An 18063-nucleotide genomic window follows, 5' to 3' on the forward strand; every position below is an offset into this window, starting at 1 on the left:
ATCTATGAAAAATATTTATGTTAAAAATTTTTATAATTCAACAATAAACACATACAAATTTTCGGGACATTTGATTTCATAAAAGAGCACAATAGCAAACAATAATAATTACTGTTATGAAAATATTAAAGGCATAATTGAAAGTGATAAATAAAATTGTTATGATATTAAAAATCCCGCCACAACACTTAAAAATTATTTATACTTATTACATTTTTATTCTCCGTGTTCTTTTTTATTTTTCGTACCCTAACACTATTTTACCCCTTTTCTTTTAATTTTGCTTATCTCTCACTCTTAACACAAAATCGTATTATTTTTTTTAAATGAATCAATTCATTTTTCATTCATTTTATTTATCGGATTTTTATTTTTGATTTTCTTTGAAAAATTTTCTATATTGTTATACAAATAGTATGTATTTACCTTATTTTTAATGTAAACAAAATCTATAATAAATTTTTATCTCATATATGTTATATGTAGAACAAAAAAAAATATTAAATTTAATAAAACAAATAATCATTTTATTATAGATATACAAAATTCTACAATATATCCAAATTCCAAAAGGAATTGATTTTTTGTAATTATTTGAAACAATAAATAAAAAAAAATTTGAAAAGAAAAAGAGGTCAGTGAACTAATAACACAGAGAGAGAGAGAGAGAAAGAAAAAACAATATTTTTAAAGTGTTTATATTAAAATATAAATGAAAGAGAAAATTTTATTGTGAATCGATAAATAAAAATTTTTAAAAATCGAAATTGTAACAAACAAAAAACAATTATGTAAGAATCGAAATTATAAGTTTTTTTTTTTACTTACTACCCCTGTTATTCCATCACTATACAAGAGCCTTTATAAATGTCAAGAAGTAACATATAACAATTATTGTTAAGACAATTATTTAAATATTAAAAAATAATAAAAATAATTTTTTTTTATAAATATATAAGTATATAGTGTAATATTAAGCAAAACTGGCTACTGCCGCGATAATAAATTCATCTGTTACTTCTACTGCTACTGCTGTTACTACAACAAATATAACAAATATCGCTGCCAATAATAACAATAACAATAATAGTAATTTTAATAATAATTTAAATAGAACAATAATAGATGGCGTTAAAAATAAACAAAATAATAATAAAAAATTACAAGAAAAAAGTGAAAATTATTTTTCAAGAATTATTTTTTGCTTAATTATTGAAGTTTTTACATATTTTTTATTATTTTATAATAATTTACAACAAATAAATTGTGAATTATCGAATTGGTTTTTTTAAATTTAAATTTTGTGTATTAAGTAATTATCGAATATTTAATTATAATTGATAATAAATGGTTAGTTGGTTTGTGTCCATGCTCACAATTAATTTATATTTATATAATAGCTGCTTCATCACAATACCGCCATATTGTATTTATTTTTTTTTTTTACAAAATACTTTAAATAATTAATTAATATGCTTAATTTTGAAAAATTTAATTAATTAAAATTAAATTAATCAAAAAATTATTCAAAAAAAAAAGTAGAAATGTGTTGAAAATATTAAAAATAACCAAGCACACAGGAAATACTAATCAAGAAAAAATTTATTTCAAAAAAATTAAATATAGAAAATCAAATCGAATTTTTTTTTTTTATTTAAAAAAATAAATTATTCTTTTATAATATTTGGGAACCAATTATACAATCTTACCAACTATTCTTAATAGTCATCATCATGCATAGATGAAAGGAAAGAGAAAAAGAAACAGGAGAGAGAGAAAAAAAGAAGCAAATTAATAAAATTCGATAAAGTGAAATTGAAATTAATCGATCAGAATTTTCGATTGAAAAAATCGAAAAAAATCAAATTGAAACGCAGAAATGAAAAACAAGAATGAGTGAATAAATCACCAGGTACGAAAAAAAAAACTTATTAAAAAATGAATCAAGAAAAAAAAATTTTTATTTTTTAATTTTTTTTTTTTTCCTCACATAGCTCATAATTGTGAACTATTCAATTATCACAGTTTTTCATTCAATTAAGGTATTATTAAAATTAACTTGGTATAATAATAATTATGTGCCGCCACATACTATTATGTGAGAAAAAAAAATCTAAGTTACGCGCTGGCTTTTTTTTTTCTCAAATAATAGAAAACATGCAATTTATTCAGTTTTTATTCACTTTAAATTTTATATGATTTTTATAACTCATGTGGCGTTAATAATTATTAAATGATTATTATGAAAAAAAATGTGTAATAATAGAGTGTAATAATTATTTTAATGAGCCGAACAAATTTATTCGCCTCATATATGTACTGACATTTAGTATATGTATGTGATTGTGAATTAAAAAATTTTGTGAGTAAATTTTTAAGTATATTTTGAGAGCATTAAGTATACAAACGCTTGGTGCTCTCAGGCAATTTTTGAAAAGTATTATTTTTGGTGTATGTAGATAATAATGAATCTAATTTTTAATAATAATTTCTTTCGTCTTCTACATGATTATTAAACAATTCACAATAATTTGGAAAAATTTTGAAATTAATAAATTTTTTGTCTGAATGCAAAATGAATAATATTTTTAAATGAGCTTATTAAATTTCGTTTCGATTAATTTTTAATTGAATTTTTATTTAAAGTGATTTTGTGTGAAAAGTATTTTCAGATTACAATGTATACAAACTTATATAATTTAATATTAGTATGTAATTATGATAAACTGCGTAAATAATTCCAATTAATTTTAAGCGTATAGGTATATGACGTATGTTCAATTTCACTCAAATAATTTTGACTTTCTATATTAGAGGCAAAAAAAAAAAAAAAAATGAGAGAAAATTAGTATTGAGAATTAAATTGATTTAATTGAATGTTAGTTAAATGAAACAAATTCATACAAACTGTAATATATTTGGAAAACTGTAATATTACAAACTGTAATTGCATAATTGTAATACTAAATATTGTTATACGCAAGTCAACTATCACTATATTATTCGTAAACTTAGTTTGTGTATTTAATAACTAATTATTGTTATATTTGCATCAATGTACTAACGCATAATAAAGGGTATATATTGTGCACATAATACAAAATATATTTCCTCACAATTTCACATTATATCGGGTGTATTACACTTTATCAAATGTTATCAATATACATTTATTAAGTATATCAATATTATTTCTACAAACTAAGAAAACAAAAATATAATTCAATCAAATTATTAATAGTTTTATATATATATCAATATAAAATGACCTAAATATTTTGAAAATTTCATTGACCTAATTTTATTATCAGACTATCAACCCTAATTTTTAGAATATAGCTACTCGTAAGTGTACACGTTTTATAACCTATAGTATTACACGAGATATGTTATAGAAATGTGACCCATTTTTTTATATTTTGTTCTTATTTTGATTAATTCTATACATAATAAAATCGTCAAAATCTTTTAAATTCTAATCAGTCATTAATTAAAAGAATTTAGGTATTTTTAATTAAAACCTAAAAATAAAATCAAATAAATTTATCCGAAAAAATCATCTAACATGTACGCATCAATTAATTCCACCTGTATAACAGTGCAAGGTGATAGTAAATATTATCTATACACTAATACATAGTTCAATATCAATAATATTCATAAAAATATACATATATATATACATATGTATACATAAACATGATTACTAATTTAGTAAAGGTAATCATAACAACTCATAATATGAACTCTATACATATACATACATACATATACATATATTAAAAGAAATTAACACGAAATTTCAAACAAAATGTTTACATAAAAATTATGTTATCAAACTATTTACATAAATACATACATATACAATACATATACTCGTACATTAAAGAGAGAGAGAGGATGCTAAAGGGTATAAAATTTGTTGAATTGTAATGACCCAACCTTTAACTTCTTTTTTGTTTATTTTGCGTATTAAACATATTGTTTATATATAATTATTATAAATGCTATAATCTCGAACACCTTCAAAACTATATTTTTACTATCAATAAATTTGAATAAAATCAATGGTTTGTAATGAAGCACATTTCCTTGAAACAATTTAAGATATTTAACGAAAAATATCACTTATCATAATATTTCTTATTATTGCATATTTTTAGGATGAGAGCATTGATTTAAAGGTATATGCGAATTCCTCTTGCATAAATAGCCATATTAGACGATAAATAATCAGTTTAGTCAGAAGAAACAGTTTTTTACTGTTTCTAGAGTATAAATTGTCAAAAATTGAAATTTTGAGTGGTAAAAATGAAGTTTTACTATAATGAAAAATTTTACAGCCTATTTTGTTTAAATAATACATATTTACTTATGTAAATTCGCAGTAGAAAAAGTAGAATATTTGCAGATTGTGCTATGCAATTTCAATGCGATAAATGTCAAAAAGTGACATTTTAAGAATTTTCAAGGACTATAATTTTCAAACCACAAATGATAAATAAAAATTTCTTTCCAAAGAAATATTTTTCTCAAAATCGTACATTTTTGTATAAAATTCGAGCTTTCTCTCTCGAATAGAGTAATAGTTTTGTAAACAACCGCACAGATGGCCAGATAAATTGACAATAATAAGATCATTTTTTATAATTCATTTCAATTTAGTTCGAAATCTACTAAAAATATGAATTTTTTTTTTTATTTTGGTTAGAAATTTTTCAATGTTTATTGTTTTTTTGTTGTTGGTGTAAATTACACTTGGGATGTAGCTATAATCTCTATATCTATAGAGAATTTTTAACATAATTTTGGTTGCATTTTTTTTTGTCTTTGCTTTGAAAATCAAACGATAAATTTTTTTGCCCCGTTGTTTTTTTTTGTGTCTTTAGCAATTTGTTTACAAAATTCCACCTCTTCCTATGAAACAACACCCACAAGTATTTTATTTTTGAAGTCATAATACTCTCTATATGTGTATAATAAATTCATTATATAGTTTTAAATAATGGTGTATCAAAAGAATTCTGTTTTTCATTTCTATATTGTACAACTTTAATAGGGGAGCCAAACTGTTCAAAAGTTATTTTGATGTTCATTTACTTTTATTTCTTGTGTTTTCTTAATGAATTTTTTAAAGAGTTACTATGTATTTAGAAGTAGTAGCCAGACAGAGGTTGCATGCTATAAACAAAAATTTTTGTTTTTATTATTATAGAATTTTTTTTAAGTAGAAAGAAATTTTTTATTTTTTTATAAAGTAGCAAATGAAAATTTATACAATTAGTATGACTAATTTTAGAATGATTCGAATGTGTATTATAAATTTTAACAGCCATTTATTATAGGGTATCAATGCCATAATAATGTGAATGAATCGAGGAATAAGCTGATGAGCATAAACTGACTCGAACCCCCTACAGACATACCCCTAATTAAGATTAGGGAATGAGCTTCTTAGCCCTAATTTATGTATTGAAACAAAAGGTTTATTTGCAGTGAATTCATTCTCTACTACTGAAAGGACCCTCGGCTTTATTCAAGCTCATTGTACATAAGTGCTTAATTCGCAATTTATCTCGAAATTTAATTACCATGCCGGCTTTCACTTAGATTATGCATGTTTTCGAACTCAATACACAAATCCTAATGGGAAGTAATAAGCAAATTACCTTGTATATAAGCAAATTGTACAAATTTTTACTTGATTTTATCCTCTTCCCGAGCTTTCATCTGTTATCATCCTTTATAGAAGCAATTCCTTGTTGTTTCTCTTAAAAATTCTTTATTGTGATAGATCTAAAAGAAATTTGAGGTTATGTTTAAAATTATGTCGAAAAAGCAATTTATGAAAATTTCAATTTAATTTCATATTTTACGAAAAAAAAAAAATTTAAAATGAAAATCATAATACCTTTAATTTTATCCATTTCAAAATTAATAAATTTTCTATATAAAAAGGCGTACAAGTAGAGATATTTTGAACAGATATTTTGAACTTCTTCAGCTTGTATTTCTTAACATTAATTAAACAAAATTAAATATAAAAACAAAAAAATAGGAAAATTTAATTAAAATAGAAAACAAAGGAGGTTTGAAATTTTATTTTGAAAATTTTGTTTTTTTTTACTAATAGTGCTGCTATTGCATCATGTTGTAAAGGCGATAATGTAAATAATTTTCTCTTGCATATTTATTCAAATTGTTACTTTACTACTTAAGTGAACGTACTTTTAGGAGGGTGGAATTTATTAGAAAATTTTTTTATATTTGCATGTAAATTACTTCAAATAATTTAGTTTTCAAATATTTATGAATAAATTTCAAGAAAATTATCATAGCTCTACTCAAATTTTGAAATTTTTTTGATATAATATAAACCCTATTTTTGAATTTTCAAATAAAAATCCATGGAAACCACAAAATTTTGGCAGGTTTTAGCAATTTTAGGTTTATTATAAAATATTGTGAATGAATTGTTTGTGGTAACGGAGGTTACAGTATACAATGTCAAGGTCTAGTTTTTAATAAATTCGATTATCAGAAAATTAATTCGAATTCTACATTAATAAGCTACGTTTTATTTAATATTAAAAAATTTAATTATTTTTGTGTTATTGTCATTTTGAATAGTTCACAATTGAGAGTTGCCATTTACAATTATTCAAATTTAAGTCAACATTTAATTTGAAAAAAAAAAAAAATTATTTTCTTCAAAGGTAACCCTCGAACAAATATACAAAAAAAAAAAATCAAATATTTTAATAATTATGACGACGATCAATTGATTTTGACTTCCAACTATTACCAATAACACCTGAACACCTTAATGGTTTAACTTATAAAGAAAAACAAAACACGACTTCAAGAAAACAGAAAATAAAAGAAGATTAAAAATGAATAAATTAAAAACGTTCAAATCAAAAACGACTAGCCCTGAAACAGGTCTCTTCAGTAAATTAACAAAACGTTATACAAATGCTGTATCAGCAAAACTTCGTAAATCAACATCACCACCATCATCAACATTTCGTAGTCGATCACCACAAAAACATATTATCTGTGGTAGCTATGATATGAATGGACAACATTCTGATGATCATCGTATTGAAATTGGTGCACCAATTTTAATATCAAAAACAAATTTTGATATTGATAATTTAGATAATTATGGTAAACATAAAAGAGTTTCATCAACAGCAGCATCATCAAATGAAAGTGAAAATGATGTATTCGCTGATGCAATAAGTACATTTCCACCAAATGTTCAAGATATTAAATTTGAATTTTTATCAGCTAAAGATAAAGAAAGTTCACCAGAATCAAATTATACAAATGAAATATCAAAAAGTAGTATGAATTCATGTAATATGGAATTAAATTATTCAACAACAAAAAATATTAAATTAAGAAAACAATCAATTAATTCAATAAATAATGATAAAATGAATAATGAAACATCAAAAAATAATAAAAATCGTTCAAAATCTGTACAAAATTTACATAAATCTGAAATACGTTTAATATTAGATAAAGCACCATCAAATCTAGATTTTACAACAGCTGATTTAGAAAATTGTTTTGATTTACCAATACGACGTGATTCAATGACAACTGAAAATAATTCAATAAATACAAATAGTAGTGGTAATAATAATGATTTAGATGAATTTGTATCACCACCAAGTTCACCAATAAATAGTAGTAGTATATCACCATTAACAAGTAGTAGTTCACCAACAAAATGTAATTCATCTATAATAAGTAGTGAATTAAATGATTCACCAACAATTAGTTCAAAATCAATAGTACTTGTTAGGCCACCATTTGATACAAATTCATTTATAACAATACAAAAATCAATAATACCAACAACAACAGTAACAACAATATTGTCACAACAACAACAACAATCACAATTAAAAGATTCAAAAACAACTACAACAACAGCAACATCAACAATATTATCAACAACAACAAATTCTTCAATTGATTCATATTATAGTAATACTGATTCATATTATAAATCACCAACAGAATTAAAACCAATTTCAAATATAAATATATCACCATATACACCAACAACAACAACAACAACTGGAATTGGTAAAACAATTAAATCAAAATCACCACAACCACCACCACCATTACCACCTGTTGATATTGATATTGATGATAGTATTGAACAAAATAATCAAATTTATATTGGAAATAATTATCATAATTATAATGTTGATAATGATGATGATATTGATAATGATGGTGATGATATTATTATAACAAATGTTAATCGATCATATGATATAATTAATACTGATAATATTGCTGATACATCAATAATATCATCATCATCAATACAACAAAATTATTTAAATAAAAAATTTAGCCATAGTGAACCGAATACACCAATGAATCCCGAAAAGACTGATTTTACAATTTATCATTTCAAGAGTGTTGAATCTTTACAGAAGAAACCAAAAAAAGATAAAAAATCAAAAAATAAATTTTATTATAATAACAGTAATAATAGCAATAACAGTAATAATAGTAATAACAGTAATTCAAATTCTATTACAAATATTAATAAAAATGGCATCAAATATAATTGTAGTAGTCAAAATAATTTAGATTTTATTGATGATTCATTTGATGATTTCGATTTAAAATCAGTCAGTTTACAAAGTTTAAATGCTAAAAATTTATTTTTATCAATTGAAGAATTAAATGAAATTACAAAAGAAATAAATGAATCCGAAGAATTTAATAATGAAATTGATTTAGAATATTGTGAACATCGTGATAATTTAAAACCAAGTGAAAGACGTATAACATTATTAAAAAATAAAAATTCACGTTTAATTAATTTACATCGTAATAAAGAGAAATTAAATAATGCATGGAGTGGTTTAAAACAATGGATTGGTGAAGAGAAAGGTAAATTTAAAGAAGTTGTACAAAAACATGCAGCAATGCAACGTGTCGGTGCTAATGCAAAAGATATGAAATTAACAAATTCATCACAATATATAAATAGTCATAGTTCTAGAAGTACATCAATTGATAAAAATCATACTGGAACAACAACATCAGCAAGTTATACATCATCAATGATGTCAATTAATGCAACTGAATCAACAATACCAACAGTAATTGGTGAAGATATAACAGATGCTATGGGTGAAGATTCAGAATCTGTTTTTACATTAAATGGTGGTAAAGGTGGTGATAATAGTGGTGCTGGTGCTAATAGTGGTATTGATAATATTAGTGGAAATAGAAATATTAATGGAATGGAAAAACAATCAATTAATACTTTAGCATCAAGGAAAATATTTAAAAATAAAGAAACATGGGAGGTGAGAATTATTTGTAGAGTGTGATTTCTTTTTTCATATAAAATTTTAAAAATTCAATTTCAGATTATTATTAATATTTTATATTTAATTAAATTTAATTAGAAAATTATATTATTAATAGCATTTTACTCACAAGTTTTCGAAAAATTAAAGCCTTCAAATATATTTTATTATTAAATACTCGTATAAGAAATTTTGCATTTCAGCTCAAATTTAACATAAAATTATTAAAGATTTTTTCTTTTGAAATTTTTAGGGACAAAATGGGTTTGAAGAACTTCGAAGGTATATCAAACAAGGTGGAGATTTCGGCAAAGATTTGGTTAATATTTTACAAGAAAGGTAAATTTAAACTTGTTAATTAACTTGGTGATAAAATCCAAATTTGGCTTAGAAAAAGGCTTTGGAAATGCACATCAAATTTTCAATTAAAATTACCAAATTATTATAAATTACCCCTTGCACACTTTTCATTAGTACTATATTTTAATAATCATTTTAGGATTGATGCCGAACAAATTTATTCAAAATCATTATCAAAAATGGCTAATAAATTAAATAAAGCATGTCGAGATGTTCCGGGTACAATTGTTGATGCATGGCGTGGTGTTGCTACTGAAATGGAATCACGTAGTGAAGTTCATCGTCAATTATCAGTATCATTAAATGAAGAAATTTGTAAACCATTAAAATCATTATTAGAAGCACATCATAAAACACGTAAAACAGTTGAAACAAATGTTGATAAAGCATCAAGAATATTAAATGAATGGCGTATAAGTGAAGCAAAAGCTAAAAAAATATCACATACAGCTGCACGTGAAAATGAAAAATTACAAGATGCAATGTTAGATGTACGAATACAAAAATCACCATCAATTGCATTATTACATCAACAAAATTCAAAAGATAAAAATGTTAGTGAAAAAGAAATTAAAAGTGCTGAAAAAGATTGCGCTAAATTAGATAATAAACGTCGTAAAGCTGAAGAAGCTGTTAAACGTGCTGATGTTGAATATTATACATTATGTATAAGAGCAGAACGTGCACGTGTCGATTGGGAAATGTCTGTATTACGTGGTTCAACTGTATTACAAAATTTAGAAATGCAAAGGTTATCATCAATGAAACAATTTATAACAAATTATTCAAAATTAACATCAGATATAAATCCAATATTAGAACAATTATGTCAAAGAATATCACCACAAATAGAAGCATGTAATGTACAAAAAGATTTAGTTGTTATAAAAAATATTCGTAGAGCTGCAGAAGGACCAAGTGAACAATTATTACCAGATTTTTATTGTGAACATACAACATTGGCAATGAATCGTGAAAGACGAAAGCATTCTTTAATAAAATTATTACAGCTAGTCAAAACAGATTTGGATCGTGAAAGAAGATCAAGAAATGGTTTAAAAGGATTATCACAGACGATGATTAATCAAGATAATCAGAATATAACAGATAAATTGTATCATGTAAGTATAATTCCGCTTTCTAAAATAGTTGTATGAGAATTTAGGATTTTGAATTTGTATATTACCAATTTTTAAAATTTTAGATAAGATCAATGTTGACATATCTCGAAGGATCAAGATTTAAATTACAATCAGCTCTATTAGAATTGGATCACAAGCCACGTTCAACACATCCTTTAGCACCACATATTCAGGTAACTTTACAATATTACAAAAATAAAATGTTTGTAAAAGAGTTACAATAATAATTTTTTTCTTAAAAAGAAGTTATTTGATAAAATATAATTAAATTTTTAATTTAATTTTATGCTTAAATATTAGAATTACAATAATTTCCTTATAACATCATTCTTTTTAAAATTTTAGATAACCCGTGATCGAACTGGATTACAACAGAGCATATTAAAAGTACCATTATGGTTAAAAAATGATGATAAAATTTCATCATCAAATAATGAAGATGAAACAAATAATATATTAAATGATAGTAATGGTAGCAGAGATGATAGTATTGAAACATCAAGTAATCATCATCATAATCATCATCTTAATACAAATAATCATGAAATAACAAATTGTATTGATATTAAAAATGATATGTTAGTTAAAAATTTTAATCGTAGTAAAAGTACTACCGATATATTATTAAATGGAACAAATCATCATTTAAATGATACAATAAATATTAAAAATAATACAATAAATATTAATCATCATGATACATCATATAATAATCATCATCATCATCATGATTTAGATAGTCCAAATTTTGATCGTGGTATTGCTGATGGTGGTTCAAATCAACCAGATTCTGATTTTGATGAATTTAGTTCACAAGATGATGATGATGAACAAAGACGTTCAACAGATAAATTAAATGGTATTGATATTATAGGAAATGATTATGATCATATAACAAATCTTAATAAAAATTCTAATAATAGTAATAATAATATAAATAATAATAGTAATAAAACAACAAAGACGATAGTATTAAGTAGATGTAAGGCTCTGTACAGCTATACACCAAAATTATATGATGAACTTGAATTAACACCTGGAGATATTATTGAAGTTCATGTTAAACAAGATGATGGTTGGTGGTTAGGTGCATTAGGTGATCAAATTGGTATATTTCCAGCAACATATGTTGAAGAGTTTGTCTAAAAATATAAAAAAAAAACAAAGGAATAACTGAAAATTAATACAACTGAGACAAATAATTAAAATTAAAAATGAGTAATAAATAATATTATTGCAGAAATATTAAAAAATAAATTGTTATAAATTATATAAAATCTGGTTAGTTTATAATATTTCTAATTTCTAAGGCTATCCCAATTAATCATAATATTTGATTCTTTTGTATAGTTTTAAAAAAAAAAATAATTTTAATTTAATTAACAATTATTTTGTTTTCGTTAGTTTTTTTTTTTGTCTGTAAAACAAGTTAATTTTTATATGATCGTAAAAAAACAGTTATATAATAATTCTCAAAATTTATAATAAAAAATTTGTGTAGTCCCGATGATTTTATATAAGAAATAATTTAATTTTGCGTTTTTCATGGAAAATGGGCTAGCTAAAATTTTTTTTATTAATATTTTACAAAAAAAAACAAGAAAAGTTAAATGCTCTTTTGAGTTTATTTTACTTAATATCGAATATTAAATATTAATATACTTACGGTAATATATAAAAATTCATTACGTTTTTTTTAAGGAATAAATTAGTAATAATAAGTCTTCCACCCTTTATAAATCTTTTATTTTCTGTTTTTAAAAAAAAATTGTATTCTAAAAGTAAGAGGTTTTAAAATTTTAATTTTTATATAAAATATGTAAACGAAATTATTTTGTAAATTCTATGAGTGAAATTTTATTATTAACTTACCAAAATAATATTTTTGTTTCGTAAATTCCAAAATTATTGAAAAATGGCAAAAAATTTTCATTATTTTAATTGATTTTCCTTTTTTGTTTAATTTAATCCAATTTCATCAATAACTTCTATTCAATTCTAGCTTTTTAAATAATATTTTTATAGCAATTCTCTAAAAATCCAAACAATTATTTATTATCAGTTAAATTTTTGGTATAATTTTTACTCCGCTGCAACTTATTCGATTGAATGCTAAAATCAAACTGTGCTTATTCTCATTTCTCATAAAATAATCAAATAAAAAATACTCATTCATTAATCACCATAATTGAAATAAATTTCCCAGTACGCCTTTGTATTGTTTACATACGAATTTTGTGAATTTTCTGAATTCCGCTCAAATTAATTACGCTCTTCTTAAATTTAAACCGGTAAAAGCAATATTTTAGAATGAGGAGAATATTAAGAAAACGAGAGATAGGAAGTATTCTCTTTAATTCCAAATGAGTGCATTAGTTTTTATTTGAGCATTTTAATTAAAATCTGATTTTGAAACAAGAAATGTTACCACATACACATTAAATATAATTTTGGTCAGAAAATAATAAAAACGCAATAATGTAATTGTTAAAATATTTACAAAATAATTATAATAAAATTAAAATCACTGTAGGTTTTGTCTAATACTGTCTTAATTTCTCTTTATTATTTATTTTTAAAATGTATTTGATTTTTGTTTTTGGTAAATCTCTAATTTAACAAAAAAGTTAACAAATAAAAAAATAATATATTTAAAAGTTATTAGAAATAAATTTGGCTTTAAAAAACAAAAAGAAGTTGTAAACTTTTATTACCTTCAAATCTATTTAAAAATTAGAAAAAACAATTTGTAAATTTTATAAAATAAAATAAAACAAAAAAAAAATTATTAATTTGCTGTTGTGTAATAATTAAAAAAAATATTAATCTTGTTTTATTTACCTTCACATTTAAAAATTATTTCAGTCAAATTTTAGCAAACTCTTCTATATAAATTTGGTGGCATAGTTTCTATAACATCTTAATACACCTTAAAGAGATTTTACATTTAATTTTATTCTTCAATATTTAACCGTTAATTCACAAAATAGTTACCGTTATTGCGGAAGAGCTTCTACGAAATTAGAATGTAGCGAATAATAAAACTTTTTATCGTAAATTCTATCTAAAAAAATTGGTTATATTTCAGGAACAATTCAAATATATATTGGTTTGTGTCTATAATAATATTTTTTTACGATTAAAACAAAATTAAATTTTTTACGATATATACATATATTGACCGTAAATTCAGAAATTTCCTTTGATAAAATTGTATAGTAAATATAGCCTGTATAAAGTAACTTTACAATGCAGAAAAATTTACAATGGCAAGAAATTTTTATTTCCCATTAAATTTATCGTAACAATTTCGATAATGTTTTACCGTTATACTTAATTTTAAATCAGATTTTATTTTTCAAATATGTTTACGGTATTTTGAAATAATTTTTAAAAATTTTAGGAAATTACGACACATCCCAATATATGACGCACTATTTCTAATTGATAATATTTACCGCAATAAAGTTTATGCGCTAGTGTTGTTAAAAATGTTAATCTGCTAACAGAAACTGTTAGCAGATTTCTTTTTAAAACTGAAATTTTTAAAAATTTTAATTAAATGATTTTGTTATTATTTATAGAAATCCTATTAATTAAGCTGTCGTATATTGACATGATCTTCTTGGAGTCTCACATAATTGACCATATGCTAGGATATAAGATTTAGGAGAAGAATAACACATGGTAATTCTAAAAAATAAAATTATATTAAAAGTACCACTTAATTTATTTAAAACTAAGAAAATAGATAAATATATACATCTATTGTAAAATAATCAGACAATCAACTAATCAATTTGATGAATAACATCATCATCATCATCAGGACTTTGACATCGATCTCCAATTAATTCAACATCAATATGCCCTGAATTTTCTCTTTGTTCATCAATATCATCATCATCATCTAATCCTTCAGATTTATTGTCATTATTTAAACTTGATCTTTCAAGACTTTCTGTATCTCGATTAGCAAATTGTGAATAAAGTTTTGGTAAATTTTGTAAAACATAATTTGCATTTTTAAATGCACCAAAATGATTCTCTTTTGTTTCACTTAAATCATAAATTTTATTATAAAGATCATGTCTATCTCCTGCTAATGTTGTTTCTCCAACACTACTAGAACCACATGATAAATTAATAGCAGAAGATTTTTCATTTCTTGGTGCTGGTACTGTAAAAGCTGAACCATGCCTATGTTTATTAACCAGCCCATCAGTACTAGGATTTTCATTTTGTGCTGTATTAACATTCTCAGTACTTAATGGTGATGAATTCTCTTTTTTACGATCATATATATGACCAGAAACTCTTAAATCTATAAAAAAATGTAATGGATCAATTCCATATGGTGGATACAGTGTTGGATACCAAACTGGTGGAGGTGGTGGTAATGCTAAATCAGATGGTGGTAATGATGCTTGTGGTGGATCTGGTATTGGAGGATTTGATGATGATGGACATTCATAATTTGTTGATTGTTGTTGCTGTTGTTGCGGTTGACTTTTTGATTGTGTATGATTTGGATTATTTGTTTCATATTCCTGTTGTTTTTGTTCTGATTGATTTGAAACTGTTGTAGAATTACTTGATATTTTATTACTAACTTGTAATGCATTTTCTTTTAATGTTTCTAAATGTTTAGAATATTTTGAAGCTATCGGAAATATTTGTTTATTTGTTAATTCTAATGGTTTTTCTATAGTACTACCGGTTGTAGTAGTAGATGTTGTTTGAATTTTATCTTCCATTTCTTTACGTTCTTTTAAATGTTCATAATATGGTCTATGTTGACTCCAAGAACGTTTACGTGGTCTTCTTGCTAAAGCTGCTTGTTGTAATTGTAAATTACGTGCATTTTCATTATTTTTTGCTTGAACTAAAGAACGTAACATATCGCTAAAGAAAAAATTATTTGGTCCAACTGGTGCTGAATATCTACAAAAAAAAACAAAAAATGAATATTTTGTAAGCGAGTTAATGTTATCAAAGAATTTATATTTTAAATAATATGAATTTACTTACAAATAAGGTGGAGTGGCTGCTAATAATCTGCTAACAAAATCCTGATTTCTTATGTCGTGAATATTTGTTTTTCGTTCTTTTGCTGGTACACTTGTCTGTTGATCCTCTGTCATGGTTAGATAATCAATTCTGTTGTAACGAAAAGAAAAAATGAATTATTATTTTAGTAATTAAATGATTAATAAAAAAAAAATCTTGATTAACTTAAAAAATTATAGGTTTTTACATTTGCCTTTATTATTTATTAAATAGAGCCCAACAAATCTTAAAATTTATTTTTCCTGGAAATAAAATAATATTAAATATATTAAGGACTCAGATCTAAAGCTAACTCTTTAATAGAAGAATTTAAAAAATAAATCTCGGAAATGAGTTTTACCAATTAAAAGCGAAAACAATCGTAGAGTAACCACAAATTACCGACAGAGAAAAAGGATATGAAATCAGTTTTTAAAATTGAAAAAAAAAAATAAAATGCAAAGTTTCAAATTACACAAAGATGAAATTGCTAAAAAAACACACTTTTTTTTTGTGTTTTTTGTTCATTTTAATTGTTAAAAAATATTTGCACCATATTTATTTCAAACAATGCAAAAAACAAACAAAATCAAAATTGGACACAAGCAAATTTATTCAAAATTTACAATTCGAGTGGATTTACATAGTCCTTCATTTCAGAATTCAAAATTAAAGTATAATGAATTTAAATTTGAATTTAATTTTAAAACAAAACATAAAATTTATAAATTCAAGTAAAAAATCATTTAAAATCTTTGAATAATCTTTTTGTTCTCTAATTTTCTTAATGTAAATTTCTATTATTTCCGCTTCCATTTATAAGGTAAAGAGTGATGCATTCTCTTTCCAAAACGAGATTGGGAAAATTTTCTCTTCAATACAAGAAAAAAAAAGCATTTTCAAATATCCTCTTTTTTCACTTAACAACTTAATAATTTAGGGAAAAATATATATAAAAAAAAAATAAATAAAAAACAAATAATAATTTTTCTTGTAAAATGTCTTAAACATTTTAGAAATCCCATTGTGATTTGAGAAATAAATACTCTTCTTTACATGTAAGTTTGGTAAGTGAGCAGAATAATAGTGAGAAAATTTTGTATTTTTGTTATTCTCATCCTCTTGCTATATTTATATTGTACTCTATTATTCATCTGACTGCATTCTTATACAATGAATATTAGATGAATGAATAAATCTTAAGAGAATTTATAATATTAGTTTATATTTTATAAAATAAGAATAATGGTATAACAGTTGTATGCATATTACTGTCGTATATATGAATGAAAAACATCTTAAAGAAAATTAATGCAAATAAATATAATTTTTACCTTGTACTTTAGAAAATTATATTTATTTAATTGTTATATAATATATTATATTAATTTTTGTATATGCAAATATGTATATTAGATATTGAGTATGATTTACGAATAACTCCATTAATCAAAAAGATGAGAAATGCAATGAAATTTTAACTTTTTATTAATTTTGTGTCAATTAAATTTTTCTTTAAAACAATTCTTGTTCAGCAATTTTAGTTAATCAAGCAATTTTTATTGATTTATTTAAATGTATCCTGACAATTGGTGCTCATATCAGAGCCATTGGTGCCAACCTAAGGGTCTCGTGTTCAAACCCCGGTCAGGCCACTATATAAAATTATATTCAATATTATAGCTTAATGTACAATACTTTTAAATAACAAATTTAGTATACAAGTAATTTTCATATATTCATAATATTCGATATTAAAAACTAAAGAAAAATAAATACTAAATATTAATAACCATAAATATTTAATATAAAGAAAAAATTACAGAAAGCTAGTCATCTACCTAATTAAAACCCTTTGATGCAATAAAACTGGGGAATGATTATCTATGATATAATGCACTAGCCCTATTCTCCTTCTAGGAGTGAAAAAAATGAAAAAAAATTGAAATATATCATAGTATGACTTAAATTGTCTTACTTGGAAATACATAAATAGGAAATCAAAATTTTTACACCTTAATTTAAAATTTTTCAATATTTGGAGTTAATTTGGTTATGAATTGAATAGTTTACATTAAAATTAAAGGTATGTATTAGAAACTAAATAAGAACAATAAAATTTCAGAAATTATTTTACTTCAGTGATTTTAATTTCT

At 23.3% G+C, this 18063-nt stretch overlaps 2 protein-coding genes across 3 annotated transcripts in view; one reads left to right on the forward strand and one right to left on the reverse strand.

Annotated features, from left to right (window-relative positions):
- The window catches only part of LOC129607619 (uncharacterized), a 137944-nt gene extending 124377 nt beyond the window's left edge, over positions 1-13567 (forward strand). Inside the window, exons 1-5 of one of the 2 annotated variants that reach the window (XM_055518712.1) lie at positions 6748-9353; positions 9610-9695; positions 9856-10837; positions 10921-11031; positions 11204-13567. In XM_055518712.1, coding sequence (XP_055374687.1) covers positions 6894-9353; positions 9610-9695; positions 9856-10837; positions 10921-11031; positions 11204-12004 — 4440 coding nt within the window. In that variant the 5' untranslated portion in view covers positions 6748-6893 and the 3' untranslated portion in view covers positions 12005-13567. Of the gene's footprint in view, positions 1-6747; positions 9354-9609; positions 9696-9855; positions 10838-10920; positions 11032-11203 lie in introns of those variants that run through there. The other variant, XM_055518713.1, reaches the window with a different exon arrangement.
- A 1077-nt stretch (positions 13568-14644) lies between these two features.
- On the reverse strand, positions 14645-16041 carry LOC129607743 (rho GTPase-activating protein gacK). The gene is made up of 2 exons (XM_055518918.1): positions 15890-16041; positions 14645-15802 (listed from the first exon to the last, which is right to left on the reverse strand). The coding sequence occupies exons 1-2, from the start codon at positions 16000-16002 to the stop codon at positions 14650-14652; spliced, it is 1266 nt and encodes a 421-aa protein (XP_055374893.1). The 5' UTR covers positions 16003-16041; the 3' UTR covers positions 14645-14649.
- Between the last annotated feature and the right edge of the window lie 2022 nt (positions 16042-18063).

Source organism: Condylostylus longicornis, unplaced genomic scaffold (assembly GCF_029603195.1).
Source record: "Condylostylus longicornis isolate FDR11 unplaced genomic scaffold, ASM2960319v2 ptg000028l, whole genome shotgun sequence".
NCBI classification, from domain to species: domain Eukaryota; kingdom Metazoa; phylum Arthropoda; class Insecta; order Diptera; family Dolichopodidae; genus Condylostylus; species Condylostylus longicornis.